Raw genomic sequence first — 19,003 nt, forward strand, 5'->3', positions numbered from 1 at the left:
GAGATGATCATGTGGTTTTTGTCTTTGAGTTTGTTTATATAATGGATTACGTTGATGGATTTCCATATATTAAACTATCCCTGCATCCGTGGAATAAAACCTAGTTGGTCAGTATGGATGATTGTTTTAATGTGTTCTTGGATTTGGTTAGCAAGAATTTTATTGAGTATTTTTGCATCGATATTCATAAGGGAAATTGTTCTGAAGTTCTCTATCTTTGTTGGATCTTTTGTGGTCTCCATATACCCAAATATCATCCATATAATGATAAATGTATAGATCTTTATCTAAGTAGAACATTAATGCAATGGCAATGGCCGCCTGGCAGATGGTGGGACTGTTTTCTATCACTTGTGGGAGGACTGTCTACTTATGTCATAAAGCTGGCCCAGAGTTGTTAAGGGGGATATTGAGAATTCAATGCATTGGCAATCATGGGAAAACTCTGTTAATTAATGTCCAAGTCCACCAGATAGTCTCTGGCCTGATGCAATATGGAGGGTTCCCTTCATTGTTAGGACTTATTCTTTCACCTTGTCTGGGAAATTCAAAAAGCTCTACCTAAGGAATGTCACTTTGCCCTATTTAGAAACAGAATCCATTCCTTTCTTCTGGTAAAAACATGCTCAGCTGGCACTTGAGATTCCTGAAATGCTTCCTCATAATACTGAAGCATTTCTGTACCCCAAGCCTTCAGCCAATGACCTTTGCCCATCCCGGGTATTTGTTCTACGAGTTCCACAAGTTATATAAGCCTTGTTCACCCCAAGTAAAGTTGAGATGATTCTCCACAGCTGGCTCCAGTGTGATCATTCACCATACTGAAACCCCCATTCATTGTCTTTGTTCTTTTTGCCTGTGTGGACCATATCGATTGACAATCCACAAGGACAGGGACAACCACAAGTAATCCTATAGTTGGAGAGGGATAGAGAAAAAGCATTCTTTAAATGTCTATTGCTAAGAAAGGGACAATGGTGGCAATAGTGGAGAAGAGTAGTAGTCCCCTTTGGAGACGACCCCCAATCCCATATGTTTGTAATTGCCCTTAAAGCTTGTAGCAGTCTTTTATTTTTATAGCAAACACAAGGCTGTGGACTATGGAAAGTCTGGATATGATGCAGTGGAACATGATATTAGTGTTTGTTTGTTTGTTTGTTTGTTGTTTGTTTTACTAACTGTTTGAGTTTGTTATGTTTCTCCCTAATAGAGGCCATTGTTCAATCCAGATATACTCATTGGGGAGCCAGGAGAGCCAGGGAATATTGTACTAACAGCATTCTGTAGAATTTGGGGTAACAGTAATGAAGAGGAGTGTTTTTAAATTCTTTATAAGTATGATTATTACTATAATCATTTACCATATTGTAACCTTTTTCGTTGACTAGTGAGAGTAACTTCCAGATCCTCCAGTATATCTCTTCCTAGAATATTGGTGCTGGGGTTTGCCCAAAGTCACAGAGGTAAGCCTGCCTACAAATTTCAGAGAAATGAGATACGTCCCTAAGATCTCTTAACTGGTCATTACATTACTATAGTTTTTGTCAAAGAGAGAAAAGGTAGATGGCTATGGCCAATGATCAAGTGTGATGTCAGTATCTAGACAGAGGCCTGAGACCTTCTACAAAAGTCAAGGGATACCTTAGCTAGAAGGTGTCAGTTGCCTTTCATCATATTCTGTCCCATGCAATGGTGAAACTAAAAGTGAGATAAACAATTAAAAATAAAAGACCTCAGTCCTCTTCATAGGGAGGCATGATCAGGCAGGGCTAATAGATGACCCATTGTGTGTGTGTGTGTGTGTGTGTGTGTGTGTGTGTGTGTGTGTGTGTGTGTGTGTATCACCACCATTTTGTGAATCCTAGCAGTCTCTACCCCATGTTGACCACTAGCTGCCATTCAGGCTCTGTTTCTCTGCCCTCCATGGTGTGATCGATCACCTGCAATCACACATGATGGATGCTAGAAGGAGAATTGAGGTGTGACAGCTGGGAGCTAAGTAACCTGAGGCAGTAGTGAGCATGGTGAGAAAAGACTCTTAGAGGCAGTTTCAGCAATACAGCTCATTTTAGTGGAGAGCAAAGGCAATTTAAAACCTTTAGAGGGTGAGACATGGATGTTGGTGTGAGTATTTGGCTTGATCTGGGATGCTGGGGATGCCTTATTTCATAAGGAGGAATTCCAGGCGCCACTGGTCATGACCTTAGAAGGGAAAAGGAAATTTAACATGGCTACTGGTCTATGTGATCTCCTTCTGTAGGCAAAAGTGGGAGAGCAGGCCTTTGTGCAGCAGGATAGACATGCTGGAGGCAGTTGGGTAACTGATCCTACTCCTGCTGAATGCAGGAAAAGGTTTTCATGTTTTTGACATGTGTTGACCCTACTCTTGTTCCAAGCCTGCTCCCCAGATCCACAGGCACTGGCCTTTGAAACCTGGTTTTCTGCAATAACATCCAGTGCACAAATCCATTTCTCCAGAACCAATTATATATCTTAGCATTAATTAAACCTGGGAATGAATAAATGTGTTGGCAAATGGGTTAATCTGAATGATCTGCCCCCCCCCCCCATTTAAATAGTTGGTCTACAGGCAATAAACCATTTGGCAAAGATTAGGAGGTATGGTTTTAGACAAGGATGTTATTGGGAGTGGGCTTCGAGTTTTCAGAAAACTTGTGCTATTCTCAGAGTGCTCTCTGATCTCTCCTTATAGTTTATGATGTGAGTTGTTCTTGTTGCCATGACTTCAGTTCATCATCATAAACTCTAACCCTCCAGAACCCAATTAAATACTTTACTTTCTAAGTTACCTTGGACACAGAGTCTTATTATGTGGATAGGAAGGTTACTCATACAACAACTCATTTCAGAACACTCAGACATGTCATAGTGGTTTGAATAAAAATGGCTCCCATAGACTCATGTGTTTAAATGCTTGACCCACAGAGCGTAGCATTATTGAGTGATGTGGTCTTGTTGGAGGAAGTACATCATTGTGGAGGTGGGCTTTGAGGTCTCATATACGCATGCTGATAATGAACTAAATCTCTGAATCAATAAGGTATCATTATATCCCTAGCAAAATGTATTACTTTATAGAGATTACCATGGCCATGGTGTCTCCTTGGAGGAAAAAAAAACTAAAAAACATGTTATCTTTGTTGAGGGTGTTAGAAGTGGACTAAGGTGTTAGATATGAAAACTGGTTGATGTGTTTGTGTGGTCACTGTTTTTATGTATATGTTTTGCTTAATAAAGTGACTTTTAGTACAAGAGTTACTTGCTAAACAGGAACAATGAGAACAGACACCCTAGGTCTCATAAGAATCATGGTTCTTGCTATACTGGCAAAATGAGGTAAATGCCAGGAAATCACTGGATAGAAATAGAGTCTTGGGAGAGGTGCCTTCCTTTAGCTCTCTCCTTCTACTCTTTGTCTTAATTCTGGTTTCACTGCTGTAAAAGGACACCATGACAATGGCAGCTCTTATAAAAGAAAAGCACTCAACTGGGACAAGCTTGAAGTTCCAGAGGCTTCTGATGATCATGATGGGAAGCATGGCAGCATGCAAGCAGACATGCTACTGAGGAAGGAACTCAGACTTGTACAGCTGAGCCACAGGCAACAGGAAGAGACTGTCACACTGGGAACAGCTTGAACATGTATGAGACCTCAAACCTGCCTCCACAGTGACACACTTTCTCCAAGGTCATACCTCCCAATAGTGCCAATCTCTATGAATGAAACATTCAAACACATGAATCTATGACTTCCATATTTATTAAAATCACCACACTCTTATTCAGTCTAAGTCCTTGCCCAATTGGATAATCACATTCATGTTATGGCTATCCTCTCAATTATCTGCTGAATTCTACTCATAGATACATCAGAGGTGTGCCACTAGTTCCTGGGACTTTGGTCAGCTAGAGCATGGCAAACATGGCTCTAGCAGGCATCACCCTTCTCTCCTTTTCCCTCTGCCTTATTAAAAATAATTATATTACATTTCTAAAGTTAGCCAGTAGGACCTATTCCCTTATTTGGTCACTTCTCCTTCCCAGGGCTGACTATCAAAGACCAGCTATTAAAGTATTGAAGTCCAGCAATCAAAACCCCCATTTAGCTTTCCTAACTAACATGACCAAATAAATACCACATTATAACAGTTTTTCCTTATAGCTTTATAAAATTCCATCTGTCTCTTTTTATTCAGAGGTAGACATTTGTCCCTCCTTCTCCTTATCCCTTGTTTCCTTCCTCTTCTACATCATCCTTTGTTTCCTGTGTCTGTCTCTTATGCCCTTTCCTTTGTACCTTTGAGGCAAATAAACCTTTGTGCTGAGAACTTGGTCTTGGAGCTCCTGAGTCAATACCATTTCTTACATTTCTAAACCAAGGCATGTTCATAACAATAATTAGCCATTGCAATTCTCCCAAGTCATAAGAGATGTGAGAGGACGCTTAAAAGCCAAAAAGTACATTGCTTTATTTTTTCTCTAATTATACTTTCATTGTGTTTGTATGTTATGCCCCCATTTGTGTGCTTGTGTGTATGCTCTTGTGTGTGTGTACCTTACAGTGTGTAAATCAGTACTTTAAAGCAATAGTGATAGATCAGGAGCAATTTAAATCAATAGATGAGTGATACATTACATTACATTTTTACAAAATGGAATAAGCATCTATGAGAAATAATTTTGTGTTCAATGCATCAACTTGATCCATACTGGAAAAAACTGTGATGCTGTGTGCAAACTTATAAAAATATAGAAAATACCAACACTATGTTAGAATCACAATTACCTTTGGGTTATTGGCATAATTTTTATTTCAGAATATAGATAATATTCTATACTTACTATTTTAAATTCATCAGGTCCAAAGTGCTGCCCACATATTCATGGATATGGGACCTTCCATGGAAATATAGTCAATGTATCATACCCTTAAATAAAATGTTTCTTCTCCATGAATCTATCAGTTATCAATAAATCCTCAACTTGTGGTAGGACTTCATATTTTGACACCCATACTCTCTCTCCATGCTGGAATTTTGTCTGGCTTGAATTTACATGAGTTTTGTGCAAGTGAAACTCAAATCCACTGTAAGTTCATATGTGCAGTTTTCTAGTTTTGTGTAGAAAATATCATTTTGTGATAGTCATCCATCATCTTTGTTTCTTAGAATTTATTCATTCTCTATTTCCCAACAGGCACTCAGCCTTGGGAGGATGGTCATGATTTTGATGTCCCATTTAAGACTGAGCATTCCACAGTCTCTTATTTTCTACACATTGGCCAGGGATGGGTTTCTGTCTTAGTCACCATTTACTGCAGAATGATGAGAATTGAGAGATGCATTAATCTTACTATGGCTACATTACCCTGAAAATGTCAACTCTTGTCTGATCTTAGAAGCTGAGAAGGGCCTGGCCTTAAATTTAATAAGAGACATCATTGATCTATGGTTATAATGACAAATCATTCAGAGTTGGTTTAATACTATGTTCATTTAGTGTAATAATTCTAGATTTTCCCATTAGACTTATTACCTGTCTATCTACAAGATCATGTCCTTACACATTTATACACATAAAATAAAATATATAGAGGGCATACAGGCAGAGGTTATAATATTTTTAATACAAGCATTTAGGGGGAAAGAGTCAGGGAGATCTCTGAGTTCAAGGCCAGCCTGGTCTCAGAGCAAGTTTCAGGTCAGCCTGGGCTACAGAGTGAAACCTTGTTTTACCTGCCTATCCCCAAAGTTTAAAGGATAAAAGAAAGAATATTAGAGGTAAGCTGAGTCTTCATGACTGTGCGGCTGAGGCAGAAAGTTCAAAAATCCTGTTAGTGCTGGAAGAGGACTCTCCGAGCCTTGTCCAACTCCTATCACTGAGAAACAAACATCCTAAAGGTAGTAAATTCACTCAGGGTCTAGAATACAAGGTCACCAACAAAAGTCTCTATATTAGGTGAGAACAATATTCAAAGCATGATCTGTATTGCACAACCCAGTGAAAACTATGACCCCAAAGGATCACAGAGTGCTGTAAGAGGTTCCAGTAAGAGGCTCCTGGGAACTGACAGAAGGATGCAGGGACTCAAAACAATACTATGACTAAACAGATGGTATTATACTGTCATGGAAGCACTAGAGATTAAATTTGTTGTCAATTCTACAACAAGAAACTCTTCTACCAAAATCATATTATGAAGATATTATATTCTTCATAAAGAAGAAATCCTTTATCTTCATTCTTTTGATGGAAGTGTTAGTGGTATAAGGAAAGGCATATAGTTGGAAAATAGATATACTTCTGAGATTCAGGAAGATTTTACTGAGGAAAATTGAGATATGTAAGATCACATATCATCATGCACAGGTATAAAGTTCTCAATAATAAGGAAAAAATAAGAAAGAATTTAACCAGCAAGGAACATGAAAACCAAAGTAATGACTCTTCTGAGAATCACCTATCCCAAAGTAATGGCTTCCAATAACAGGGAAGTAGACACAACCCTACACAAAGTTATCAAAGAGAGAGCATGCTCTATCATGCTTTGCCCTCCTCTACAGCACTGGGGAGGCAGTGGCAAACAGATCTGTATAATATCAAGGACAGTCTAGTGAATTCCAAGACAGCCTAAGATATATATATATATACAGAGAGAAGAGAGAGAGAGAGAGAGATCTTACAACAAATAAGGAAATAGGGAATGAGTATAGGAATATCCAAACAAACCAAAAGGGAGACATATTAACTGATAAAATAATTGCAAGAAGGCACAAAATATAAACTAATTAAGGAATCAATACAGGAAAAGATTTGAGAATTCAATGAAAAGGGAAACACTGATAAAATGCTACTGAAAATGAACATTTCTATAAGTCTAAACCATTATGCAAGCCTTATGGATAAAATGGGTCATGCATAGGATTTTGTTATCAGGACTTGAAGGCCATATTGAGAAGTTGGATCATTCAGTCAAAACAAACATCAATTATCAGAAACCCCAGCTTCGAACATCCTCGACTTAATGACATGTCAGCCCTGTCGAATTCAGGAGTCCTAACACTGATACAGTGGAGACTCCTTCACACTGCGGGACACTGGCACATTATGGAGCTTTGAAGAAATGGTTTTTTCCACCAATAGGAATTTGTGACAGGAAATTTCTCCATGTTGTCACTGAACTTGGTTGGGTTCTAATTATGAGTCTCAAGCTGGAATCAGTCACCCATCCTTAATAAGGGAATAAAAGTAACTGAAAGAATACTGATAAGCAGAAAGTTATTTATTTTTAATAGATAGTATTAGAATTGCACATGTCTGCTGCTCGTCTTCGATTCCTCGAGAAAGTCCACGGTTTACTTGTTGGTCTGAGACTGGGTGAAGCCCAACTTCCAGGTTCTGAATTGAGATGAACATTAAAATAGAAAACCAATGATAAGTACATCTAAGCAGTCCTAACCAAGGTATAAACAAACTCACCTACCCTTCCCCATCATTGTCTGAGTTCAATCCCATCCTTTACTGTGGTAAGTAAACTCTCTTTCCAAGGAGAAAGTTCCCTTTGGCTAGGGCCTCTTCTTTCTCTCATCATGAGACACCTAGTGGATACTCTTTTTGGAAGGGCATTCATTGTTTCAATCATCTAATGTGCTGAGAGATACAAATAGCTCTTAAAATAACTTCCTTTCTGCTGAGTAGGCTATAATATGTAAAAGTTGTTAGGTACAGCAAGAGTATAAGACCAATTCCTGCAAGGATTATTTTTTGAGAGCACAGAAAGGCTTTAGATCAATCTCTGAGTACTGTGGGTCCCATTTTATTAAATGTAAGCATTACAAATTGGCTTGAAGCTGGTGAATCCATGAACAGAGGGAGACCTGTGTGTGAGTCCTGTTGAGGACAGCACTGACCAGAGGGTGCATGGGAATATAAGGTTCCTCTCCTGTGTAAAATAAGAAACAACCCAAAATTTTCAGCAGAGTCAAATGCCAAGGATAGAGTATATTTAGAAGAAATCTGTCCCAGCCTCCATGAACTGTGAGGCACAGAGGGACCGAGCCAACTCCAGTGTGTGAGGTCCTTTCTTTCTTCCTTTTCCTAAGACCCAGGAATCACAAAGCAAGTTTCATCAAATGCTTCCATGTTATACAGGCTAGTGGAACTTATCATGTCTGGAGTTTTAGATAGTGTTACTGGATCACAGGAGTCAACTTGAGACCATGTGACAATATGAGATGTAGTTACATATGATAAAGGGATTATATGGCAGAGATCGTGTCACTGGATTCTTGGGAAGGTCTATAAGTCACAGAAGGAGCATGAGCCACAGTAGGAGAAAGATGACATCAAAAGTGAAAAGGTTGAAACATGCAAGACTTTGGGGTTCTCTTTTACAGTGCCTATGTGTGTGGGGTGATCTGGGAAAGAGTGTGGGTGTTTTATGGAGCCTATGAAGAATGTTTTTTTTCTTTTGATTTCTTTACCAGGAACCAGGAAAGGCAGCAATTGAGGTGGGAATGTAAGGGGATCAGTGAACTAGGCAGTGCAGGGACATAACTTCCTGAATGAATGGACAGGGGATGAGTGGTAGGAAAGGAGTAACAATAGCAGAAATGTGAATGGCAGCATCAATAGAAGTTAAATAACTTCCAAGACTCCATATCTAAATGACTATATTAGGAGTGTCAGTCTGAGAAATACTACATACAGCAGCATCCCTAGGATGGTCATGTACTTGTCTTTCTCCCTTGGATGCTCATGCAGTTGTCTTTCTAGTTGGCTGAGGAGTAGATCAGAGAGATGGGTCAAAAGTAATACTCTCCAGGATGAGTAGGGTATAGGCACTGTCAGACATACTAGAACTCTACGTGTAATTTTTAATCTCTGAAAGAGTTTTAAAACATCCATTCATAAAAACATTCAACTAACCCCACCATTCATCCATAAACCAATCTACCACCACTCATTTGTCCATTCATTACTAATTCCTTTCTTCATTCATTATAAAAGTATTGAGTGAGCTGCACACTGGATACTGTGTCTTGTCAGCTCTTGATGGAGGTATGAGGCAAAGCCTTCTCCCTATGCTTCAAGAGGAGTGAACCCACCACAATAAAAAAAAAATTATGATCTGAATCCCAGAGCACTGGAGTAGGAGAATTAGGCAGGAAGGGGGTTCAGAACTCAATTAAGCTTTTATTACAAAGTCAAAACTGATTGTCTATTTATTGCTTCCACTTGACCAGACTTTCTCTGTTAGACACTGATACCTAAGATGAAAATTTCCTCTGAAATTTTCACAGCACTTCTCTGACTCACAGATACTTAATAAAGACTCCTAGGATAGATTAGTTGGGGCTGTGGCCATAGTCATTTTGTGCTTCTGATCTGTCTCCCATGGGCTGTGTAACCTTTGTTCAACCAGTGTATTTGCTGTCTCTGAGATTCCCTACAGTAGTACACATGCTAATTATCATTTCCCTGTCTATCAGTGAAATTTGAATATTATTAATGTCCTAAACTTGAGACTGAAGAGCTGGTAAAATCAGGAGTGCATATAATCATTTGCCTAAAGAAGAGACTTCCCTAGGCTGAACTCCCGAGGACAAGCAGTTGTCAAGAGGATCTATGTTTCCTTGGGTATCCAAACTTTCCTGTGGAGTCTCAGGACTATCAGAACAGTCAGTTTGTTGCATGGTCACCCATACAGCTGTCTGTCCATGCTGAATCTCAGGAAAGGGATATGCTCAAAAGACTTAGCCTAATCGTAATTGTCATGAGAGATACTGGGTTGTTCCACATGCTACAAGACTTGGATGCAGAATGATACATTGCTTCCAGTCAGCTTTATCAGGTAGTAAAATTCAAGCAATGTCAGGAAGCTTTCTCAAGACTATTTTCCGGGTGAGAACCCAGAGAGTCTGAGCTGAGAATAAAATCCTTGGACTGAGTTATAATACTACTGTTTGGAGGTTCCACTCAGGTCAAAGGCTTCTGATGTATTTCAGTTCACCACCATGATGTGTGTCTTTTACTAAATGCCCAAACCTAAGTGAGAGTACACAATACAGATGGGATGAAGGCACAATCCAAGCCTCAATGTTTTACATATAAAGAGAAGAATAAACTCCACTACCACTCAGGAGTCACAAATATTCACTTACTATTTACTTGGAGGTCCAAAATGTCCCATTCTGATTTCAAATCCACAGATATGGTTCGGAAGGTGTAAAGCCCTGTGTCATTCTGAGTGACATTCAAGAGCACCAGGGTTCCATCATTACATATTATCACTCTGTCTTGATATGCACTCCCCAGCATAGTTGAATGGGTGAGGAATGAATGGCTTGCTATCTTAAAATGGTCAAGTGGAAGTACTCCTTTGTGCCAGGCAAAGCCTTGAAGCTTCTGTGGCAGATGATAAACCTGCAGGAGAATATTGTCATTTTCTTCAACCCTAGATGGCACCAACTTAATTGTGAGTTGAGAAGGGGCAAGATGCTTCTTGTAGCCTAAAAGTGGGCCTAGATGAAAAAAAGAAAAAAGAAATAGAAGGAAACCATTAAAAGTGATTCCTCTGCATTAGGTGGGAAGAAAGATCTCTGAGTCCTGAGCAGGAGTGTCCATTACTCAGCCTTTGTGTGGGTAAGGGTGTGTCTATCCTACTCTGTGTAGGTCAATTACAAAAATTCTATGCCCTCAGTGCCAATGAAAGTCTGTATGGGGCTCTACCTCCTCTATCTTCATGGCTTACCCTTCACTGCCCTCAGATCTATGCTCAGTCCCACTGTGTGTGAAGGAGAGTACACACTCCTAGCATCTTCCTCCATAGAAACTAGGTCTACACAATGACATATTTTGCATTGGAACTTTTATGGTGTAGTCTTGATGCCCTTTCTCATGTCTATTCCCATCCAATAGAAGACTGTTTGGCCTGGGATCAGTGTGATAATATTGAAAGACTCAATTAATAGAAATTGCTCAATGGATAAATGATTGAATCGATAGATGGATGTGTGCTCCAGGCCATTCTATGTCCATGCAGTAAGTTATCAGATTTTCAGGTTCTGAACTAATTACAGTTTTCATACCCCAATTTGATTTATTTTTATTGACGCTGTATTAGGGAAGGGAACATGCATCAAGCATGTATCAGTGTATGGCTTAGTGGGTGCATGCCACAATATCTATGTGTAAGTCAGAGGACAGCTTGTGTGACTGAGTTCTCTCCTTCCACCATTTGGGATAATTGAACTCAGGTCATCAGGGATGACAGCAAGTGTCCATATTCACTTAGTCATCTCACAATTTGCTTTTCATTTGAAGAGTCATCTTGTCATAGGTGGGGACATTAGTCTTTGGACTATACTTGCCAAGGTAATTAATGAACTTGATAAATGAACAATGCAACGTTTTTGCTCCCCCATCTTACCAATTCCTGTTCACTAGAGCTTCAAGATGCTGAGGAGCTGTCTACCTTGCTGTGTTTTCTCATCTCATGCTGCAAACAAAAATCCCGAGTCTCCTCTGAAGCCTTTATCCTCTCCAAAAGAATCCAGACAATCAGCTAACCTCCTCCCACACATGGATAGAGAATTGTATAGGCACCCGAGGAAGGATTTTCTGTCACTGTGTATACATTTGCTTGGAGATTAAGGAGGTAGCTCTACAACCTCTGATGCCTGCTCAGTTCTCCCTCTTGGAGAACATCTTTACCTCCCCCAGTACCTCTGAGCCTGCTCTAATATTAGCTCTGCTGTCTTCCCTCACTCTGAGCTGAGTCTTGGACAGAGGTCTGGATCCAGGCTCACTGAAGATCCCATAATTTCCTCATCTCTTCCTCAACTCAGGTACAGGTTCATGGTGAGAGGCCCAAGGGTTTGGGCTGAGGCTGACACCCTTGTCTGAGTTACTGCACAAGTCCACCTCTCTGCATGTGCAGTCAAGTAAGGGATTCTGGTCTGTGACAGTTTTCCTCAAAATGTGTGTCTTGCATTTAAACCTCAAACAATGACATGGATAAACAATGCAGGAGGAGGTAGATCCAGGTCAGACCTGACACTCCTCTGTTCAATAGAATGAACCTCACCCAACAACAGAGTTCACAAAATATTAACTTACTGTGAACAAAGAATTCTGCACGTATTAATTCAGGTCTTGAAGATGTATCAAGTATTTGTAGAGTGTAGTAACCTGAGTCTTTTCTGGTAACACTCTTGATAAGCAGAGATCCATTTTTGAGTACAGTCTCTCTACCACTGTGTGCAGGTCCCACCACAGTAGAATTGGTAGCTATCACATGACTTGCAATTTCACAACTCTTGAGTGGTTTAACTCCTGTGTACCAGGAAAGGGCTTTAACATTCTCTGGCAAGTTATGCACAAACAGAAGAACATTTTCCCCTTCAACAGCAATGGGAGGCACTGATTCAATGGTGATCTGGGTGGTAGTTGGAATCAGCCAGCAGGTTAAAAGGGAGACTAGAAGGAAAGAGAGGAATTTGATGAATATTGGGACTTCTGTATTTGATTAAAAGATTAGATCTGTGTCCCGAGTGGATATGCTCATCAATCAGCCTAGCTGGTAAAGAGTTAAGGGACCATTGTACTTGGAAGGGGTAAGCAACATAATCTCTGCTCCATCAGTGGCCCTGAACATGCTCCTATCTAAGTATGGAACTAACTCCTTGGGTATCTTAAGGAATCTGCAAAGTGCCCTCAGCTTCCTGTTCACAATCAGAGTACTTGGGCTGAGATAATGTCTCCTGTTATCTCTTATTCTAGAGACCTTCGCTTGCTTTTTTTATTTCTTCTTTTTCTGTGTTCTCTCTTTGGCCTAAGTACTCCAATTCTACTTCTAGATGGTCTTTTTGGTCTAACTTACAGTTTATTAGTCTAGGACTTTATTGGAACCAAGATGAGCCTGTCTTCTTTGGAATGCCCAGAACTGATAAAGGCTTGAATACCTTTGGATAAGTGGGAGAATGCATTTGTCAGGGCTATGCAAATATAGGATTATACTTAAAATATCCTAAAATACAATGCTAATGACACTTTTAGTACAAGAGTTTAGTATAGTTTGCATGTATGGGGAAGGTGAATGCTTATATATGTGTGCACTTTTGTGCATGTGTGTATAGGTAAATGTATACACAACATATATATATATATATATATATATATATATATATATATATATATACATACATACATGCCAGTCACTTTGCTGGGAATTGAACTGATGTCTTAGGTTTGGCAGCAAGCAGCATGACCATTAAATCATCTCAATGGCCCTCCCTAGTTTGTCTTTTAATTGACCACTCTCCCACTCATGGTTGGGGACATCAGACCTCAGAATATAGTTGTCCATGTGATTAACTTGGAATAGAAAACAATGATGCCATTTCTCCATGATATGATCATGTGTCACTTCCTGTTGTGGAGTGGCTGTTCCTCTCTGTGTCTACTTCAGAAAGCCCAAATCTACCCAAGGGTCTTGTCTTCTTTAGGAACTTCAGCAAGGCTCTGAGATTCCCTTCTCCCACTTAGTGTCAAAGAATGGCCTCCTTACCTGTGAGCAGGAGCCCCTGCCAGGAGGTAGAGTCTTTACAGGAAAGTGCAACAGAGTCCATCATGACCTCTGCCACCTGCCACGTGCTCTATGCTCCCTCTGCGAAAAGCTTTAGCTCCCTTGCTGTTTCCAAGCTCTGCTCTCCTGTCAGTTCTGTTGTCCTTCCTCCCTTTTATCTCAGTCTCCTCCCAGGTTGGAGCCCCTCCTCGAATTATATGGACTGGAAACATTTCCTATGTATAAAAAACATCAGTACCCTTTTGTCTGTCTCCTGTCCTCTACCTTTCCCCTCTTTCCTCTCCTTATGCCCCAGTCCACCAGACAGCACATTGAGCAATAAAGTCTCCTCCAGCCCTTATATGGCCTTATATGGACATATGGTGCTATTTGATTTGCATACAAACAGAAAATTATGTAGAATATAAATGAATCTGTTTTATATAATTCTCAGAAACTGATTGTTCAAGTTTTCTGCTGCTAGGATAAACACACTGATCAAAAGCAGATTAAGAGAGCAAAGAATTTATAGGCCAGTCTCAGAGGTCAAATCCATCATTTAGGGAAGTCAAGATATACATAAAAGACAAGAATTTGGAGTCAGGAAATGAGGAGGAGAGCTGTTTAATGCGTCATTCACTTGTAATCACTTTTTATGTCCTTCTCTGTTTGTCTCTGTCTCTGTTTCTGTCTGTCTTAGTCCCTCTGTCTCTCTCTTCCCTATCTCTGTATCTCTGTCTGTCTCTGTCTGTCTCTGTGTCTCTGCCTCTCTCTCTGTCTCTCCCTGTCTCTCTCTGTCTCTCTCTCTCTCTCTCTCTCTCTCTCTCTCTCTCTCTCTCTGTCTCTCTGTCTCTCTCTGGGGTACATGGTTAACTATCTTTCTGAGACAATCCAAAACCATCTGCATAGGGATAATATAACTCACAATAGTCTCTGCCCTCCTACTTCAATTAAGATACTCAAGAGATTACTCCACAGAGTTCTTAAAAGTAATCTATAAAAGACACTGACTCAACTGAGACCCTTCTAGCCCCTCTCTTGTGACTTTAGGATGTGTATATTTCACAGAAAATGCTAATTACCACTGGAAGCTCCCTGATATCCAAGGAAGTGCTCATCACTGTTTATGTGACCATCACTTGTGCTCTTGTCCACAGCCTCAGACAGCTGGACCTTCAGAAACAGGACTCAGTTCAGAAACAGCCCACCCTGATATTCACTTTCCCACTTCCCTGATTCTCAAGCACAGAACTCTTTGGTTTCAATCAGTGTCCTTTTAATTCATGATAAATGTAGTGAAATTAGTAACATGGTCTATTCTGACTCAGGACAGGCTTGCCTGGCACCTTCACATCCCCTTCCAGTCAAAATGTCATCAGAGGTGAGTCAGTCACCAGGTGAGACAGGAGCAGACATGAGAGTAGAGCTCTGAGCTGCTTTTTTTCCCCCATCAACTGTACATTTTCATCTGTTATTTGATGGTCTATGAGCAAGTGGTGTTCCTCCTAGGACAAGAAAGTCATAAAAGGGGCTGGAGAGATGGCTCAGGAGATAAGAGCACTGACCACTCTTCCAGGGGTCCTGAGTTCAATTCCAAGCAACCACATGGTGACTCACAACCATCTGTAATGGGGTGTTTTTTTGAAAAGATTTAAAAAATAAATCTTTTTTCAAAAGGAATGTCATAAAAGGAAATGGAGGAGACTGGAATACATGGATTACTGACAAAAAACAAAAACAAACACAAAAACAAACACAAAAACAAAAACCCCCAAAACTACTTGCTTTCTCAAGGTTCCTAGCTTCACCTATAATGTTACATTGCCTGTCGAGATATTCTGCAACTCTCCACATGAGACTGAACCTTGAAGAATCAGAGAGACAAAGAAAGAAAACAATTGAGGGTTACATCATGAGGCTCAGAAAGAGTGAGACTTGATTGCACCCACACAGACATTTTCTTCATCTTACCAGAAAATCAAAAGACTCTAACCCAAAGCTTAGTGCAAATACACTCAGCAGAAGATGGAGTTTGTAACATATAGTCCTATTGATGCTGGTGGTAGAGCTATGGAGGAGGTAGGCAATGGGTCCCTGTTGTTATTAATGATGTACAAGTAAACATGTTTTCATAAGGATCCTGGAGATCACTGTCAATAAGCCCATTAAAACTATATAGATGGGTGAGGGTAGGAAGAGCTTTGCTCCTGGGTAGAATTAATATTCTAAGATGTTATTATTGATATATTAGGGCCACGTTATGAAAACAGGAAAAAAGCTACTTCTAAAGCCACTCTGACATCAAAAGAGTGCAGGAGAAGAGCCTGTTTAAGAGCAAGCCACAGTTTTTCTCTGGGATCAGATACAACCACATATGGATCCCAAGTAGAAATCATAGTGTAAAGCCGGGCGTGGTGGCGCACGCCTTTAATCCCAGCACTCGGGAGGCAGAGGCGGGTGGATTTCTGAGTTCGAGGCCAGCCTGGTCTACAAAGTGAGTTCCAGGACAGCTAAGGCTACACAGAGAAACCCTGTCTCGAAAAAACCAAAAAAAAAAAAAAAAAGAAATCATAGTGTAGCTTAGTGGGAATATACTTGGTACCATACACATGGTCCTGACAGCACACACACAAAGGACTGAACTTTACGCTCATGTGTACACTAAGACTGAGTCTGAGATGCCCATGTTCTTCGATAACTGGGGGGTAACCTGGTTCTATTGTAAACAAGAATGGAACCTCAACCCCATTCCTTACCAAACCCTGGGCTGGAAAGTTTTGGCTTGGGATAGCAAAGGCTGTCAATTTCAACCTAGGTGTCCATGTGAGTGCTTTGTTTCAGGAACCCAAGAGGAACTGGTTGTTCATTGCCTACTCTTGGGTTTAAGTGGTTAAAATCATGAAGGAATCAAATTTACTCTCAGCTATCAATTGGAGTTGGTTCAGTCATTTCTTCTTGTACTGACTAGGTTCCAGTTTCAACACAGATAAAGTTCTAAGTCATTAACCGTGACACTGGGTGAAATAGAGTTTCCTTCAGACCATGTGAGAAGCTCTGAGGCTTTGACTGCCACATGCAGATTGTATAATGACACTCAGGCTCACAAGTTTGTGTTCCCTTCTGTGAGGTTGGAGTTGTAAGTTGTAATTTTGGCCTTGTATAGCAGTACTTTGCAGGCAGGACAGAGAGAAGATGGCCCTCTGTGGGACTCTGATTCTTGCAAAGGCCTCTTTAATCCAGTGTTTTCTCTCTTAACTCTACCCCCAATAAATGCCCTTAGGAGACTAGACAGAGGTGACTCAGGCAAATTCAGGAGGACATGAGTTCTACAATACAATGATCCCATGTGCTGGGTGGGAGAAACAGTACATGTCACATGTAAACTAAGCCTCGGTGCTTAATGTTATAGACCATGGAGCTGAAGGCAAACCTCCATTGACAATCTTTGTCTTTACTGACACATTGCCTGCCTCTCCAGAGAATTCTGTGTCCCTCCAGCTGCACTGATCTCTAGTCTGTAGCTTAGGACAGCAACTTCCAAGATTTTAATGTTAAAATCTCTCTTACAGGTGGGACTGCAAAAACCTTCCCTTTAAATTTCCTGAGCAGCACCAATACCTGTCCTCATGACTTTATGTGTATACAGAAATCCCACATGAGACTGGGATTCAGGTACTTATGCATGATAAGTCATAACAAGCATGAGGTGTTTAAAATCAGTGAGTTTCTGAGCAGAAAGTGCCCTCTGTTAGATGCACAATATATTGGGAGGCACAAGCAAAGACCAGTAGTTTATGTTGCAGAAGTGACTGTAGTGCGCACACACAACAACAACAACAAATAATAATAATTTATGGTCTAGTATGTGAAATGCTGCAGAAAATTTCCAGAGTCATGTGCCTTAATTTTGGAGTAAAATCTAACTGTCCATGTGTTTTTGGTTCCTGAACAAGATATCCTCTCAAGCTATGGACGACCAAGACTAATATCAGCTCCTCCATGCTCTACAGACAGCTGAGACAGCCTCTAAGGGTAGGGACAATAGAGATGTGACTACAGACAGATGACTCATGCTCACATCTGATTCATGTGGTCTGTGTGAGCCTGAGCAGAGCAAGCCCTCTAGTAAGATTCAGAATTTATTGGAAAAGGCACAACAGTCTTTTCCTTTACATTCCAGGAGAAGTCACATTATCATACCGAATAACACCTAATTTCATGTGTAGTAGGTAGGATGGAGAGTCCTGGAGTTCTGCAGAAATTCTCCAGAAGCAGGAGTTAATTTTGTATTTTCCAGCTAGAAGACACATAGTTACTGAATCTTGAAATCTCTATTCTGTAACCTTTAATACTAATAAGACAGAAACTTCGGTCAGGACAGCTGTCTAGAAGAGCAGCTTAATCTAATTCTTTGTCTGAGATATAGCACTACATATCCTCCTTTCAGCAGGACAAATTCAGAAAAAAAATTCTGATATTACAATTTTCCTACATGGGGTATGGCCTCACCGAATGCTCAAATCCACTGTGGGGAAAAAATAATAATAATAATAAGAGAACCTGACAGGTAGTTAGCAAATCCAGACATGTTTCCCATGTTTTACTAAGTAGAAACACCACACAAAACACCCAGAGATCAAAAAGGACCTCCGTGTGTGCATCTAGGTGTGTCTATAGAACTCAATGGACAAAACCTACATATATGGCCTCTTTGCAATTAGTGATCCTGAATTTGTCCTTTACTCTGTATTGAAATCTGCTCTCATGCTTCTGAATAGACTACACCTGATTGCAATTCAGAGCTCTGCTCACACTCAGGAGCATTTGTGAGAAATGGTTGTACCTACCCAAACTCTTCCTCTAGAATCCCTGCATGAGCTTTTAATAATTTCATTTTATAAGATTTATTATTTGTATGTGTTTGTTTCCCTATGTGAGTTCCTAAGGGCCCACTAAGGACAGGTGACTCTGTGTCATCCACTGGAGCTGGAGATAGTTAGGGTTGTGTTGTCTCCTAAGATTGTTGCAGGGAACTGAATTTGTGTCATCAGGGAGAACCACAAATTCTCTTATCTACTGAGCCATTTCCCTAGACTTTCTTCCATGTTTCAATGCTCTGTGGCTTTGTGGTTGCAGTAAACCCTTAGATTACCTTCTAGAAGCCAGTGTGCTTTACAATGTATTGCAGCTAGAGCTTTGTGAAGGCAGGAATCTGCCTGGGTTTCTTTTTTACTTAAATTATGTTATTTATTAACTATCCAATCATTGCTCTCCTCAGTGCCCCCTCCAACAGTTTCTTGTCCCATTATGCCTTCTTATTGCCTCCATCATGCCTCCTCTTCCTTGTGGCCTGAAGGCTTCCTTGTGACATTAAGCTCATCTTCTCTCACTGAGGACAGATGAATTAGACTTCTG

At 40.4% G+C, this 19,003-nt stretch overlaps 1 protein-coding gene across 1 annotated transcript; it reads right to left on the reverse strand.

Moving 5' to 3' along the window:
- Positions 1 to 7,282: 7,282 nt before the first annotated feature.
- Positions 7,283 to 13,780, reverse strand: LOC110287677 (carcinoembryonic antigen-related cell adhesion molecule 3-like). Its single transcript, XM_021154236.1, has 4 exons — positions 13,592 to 13,780; positions 12,142 to 12,501; positions 10,185 to 10,544; positions 7,283 to 7,419 (listed from the first exon to the last, which is right to left on the reverse strand). Exons 1-4 carry the CDS (start codon positions 13,653 to 13,655, stop codon positions 7,310 to 7,312), a joined length of 894 nt encoding a protein of 297 aa, XP_021009895.1. The 5' UTR covers positions 13,656 to 13,780; the 3' UTR covers positions 7,283 to 7,309.
- Between the last annotated feature and the right edge of the window lie 5,223 nt (positions 13,781 to 19,003).

Source organism: Mus caroli, unplaced genomic scaffold, assembly GCF_900094665.2.
Source record: "Mus caroli unplaced genomic scaffold, CAROLI_EIJ_v1.1 scaffold_10744_1, whole genome shotgun sequence".
Lineage (NCBI taxonomy): Eukaryota > Metazoa > Chordata > Mammalia > Rodentia > Muridae > Mus > Mus caroli.